We start from the raw sequence: 1,319 nt of genomic DNA on the forward strand, positions 1-1,319 counted from the left end.
ACGTAACTTCCTGTGAGCACAGAGAGACACTGAGTCAGTACCAGTGACCAGTGACCAAAGGACCAGTGGGAGCACCTGGTGTCTGACCTGTGGTACTCCGGTCGGATGTCCAGGTCCGATCTGAAAGCCTGGGCGGCGTACTGGTTCAGGGAGCAGGGGAACGGCAGCTCGGAGTCCAGGTCGTAGACCAGGACCTCAGACCGGGGGTCTGTGACCAGGAGGATCACGTGGTAGTCCTGAAACACAGAACAACGTCTGGTCACGGTGACATGGCTCTGACATCATCAACACAGTGACGTCACAGACCCAGATCAGCGGCCGGTCTCCTCGTCCTGACCTCTGTTTCCACAGAGGAACCTGGATGAAAAGAGAAGGAAGTGAGAGGAAGTTCTGTGGAACCTCGCGGAGGTTCTGGACTTCCGGTCCTCACCGTTCTGTTCTCGTTGGAGATAAACACTGCGGACACGTGTTCCAGAGCAGCGGTTCTCTGGTCTCTGATAAACTCGCACAGTTTCCAAACATTTTCTTCACTTTGGGATAAAAACAAAAGACAGAACCAACAGTGAGGAACTCCGGCCTCAAACGGAAGTGCATTTTATCTTTGGTTTTTTATTTGTCGATTTCCATCGTTTTCTGCTCGGAGCGTCATTCAAGAATAAGCGTCACGACTGCAGTAAAACAGCTAAAACTTACGTTACGTACAAATCAATTTAAAGTGAACAACAGGATTTAAAAACGAATAAAAACTGGATTTATTTGTATTTTAACTTAACGGTTGAGACGACACGACGGGTCACGTTACCAATAACAGCTGGTGTAAACACAGTGGTCTCGGCTCGGAACGATTTCCATCTCCTCATGTTAGGTTGTTGTTGTTGTGTCACACTGAACGAGCTCCGCCGGAAGTTACTCACCGGCACCTTAATAGACACGGACTTTCAGATGAACAAGCGAAGAAGTCAAACACAGCCACATATCTTCACAACAAAGACGTGTTTCGATAGAAGAAAACAATGAAATTAAATTAAATATTGATAAAAACTGATTCACAAAGTGAACATTTCAACCTTTAATCACTGTGTTACTGTCGCGGGCGCAGGTGGGATGTTTGAACTGGGGGGGGCAGCGAAATGTGGGGGAACACATTTCTATATATTATATATAAAATATATATATTGTACAAGGCACAATATAAAAATATATTTACATTATATATGTAATAATGCCATTATATGATGCTCTTTCAGAGTCCCCCGAGTCACAGAGTCCCCCGAGTCACAGAGTCCCCCGGGCCACGGGGCCAGAGGGGCACCCGTGTC

At 46.7% G+C, this 1,319-nt stretch overlaps 1 protein-coding gene across 1 annotated transcript in view; it reads right to left on the bottom strand.

Moving 5' to 3' along the window:
* Positions 1–978, bottom strand: part of ntaq1 (N-terminal glutamine amidase 1) — a 1,725-nt gene extending 747 nt beyond the window's left edge. Inside the window, 5 exon segments of the mRNA XM_025064999.1 lie at positions 1–6; positions 76–236; positions 307–357; positions 431–530; positions 803–978. The exon segment at positions 1–6 is cut by the window's left edge and continues 110 nt beyond it. Coding sequence (XP_024920767.1) covers positions 1–6; positions 76–236; positions 307–357; positions 431–530; positions 803–852 — 368 coding nt within the window. The 5' untranslated portion in view covers positions 853–978.
* Positions 979–1,319: the final 341 nt, after the last annotated feature.

The sequence above is a fragment of the Cynoglossus semilaevis genome, chromosome 18, assembly GCF_000523025.1.
Source record: "Cynoglossus semilaevis isolate Cse_v1.0 chromosome 18, Cse_v1.0, whole genome shotgun sequence".
NCBI classification, from domain to species: domain Eukaryota; kingdom Metazoa; phylum Chordata; class Actinopteri; order Pleuronectiformes; family Cynoglossidae; genus Cynoglossus; species Cynoglossus semilaevis.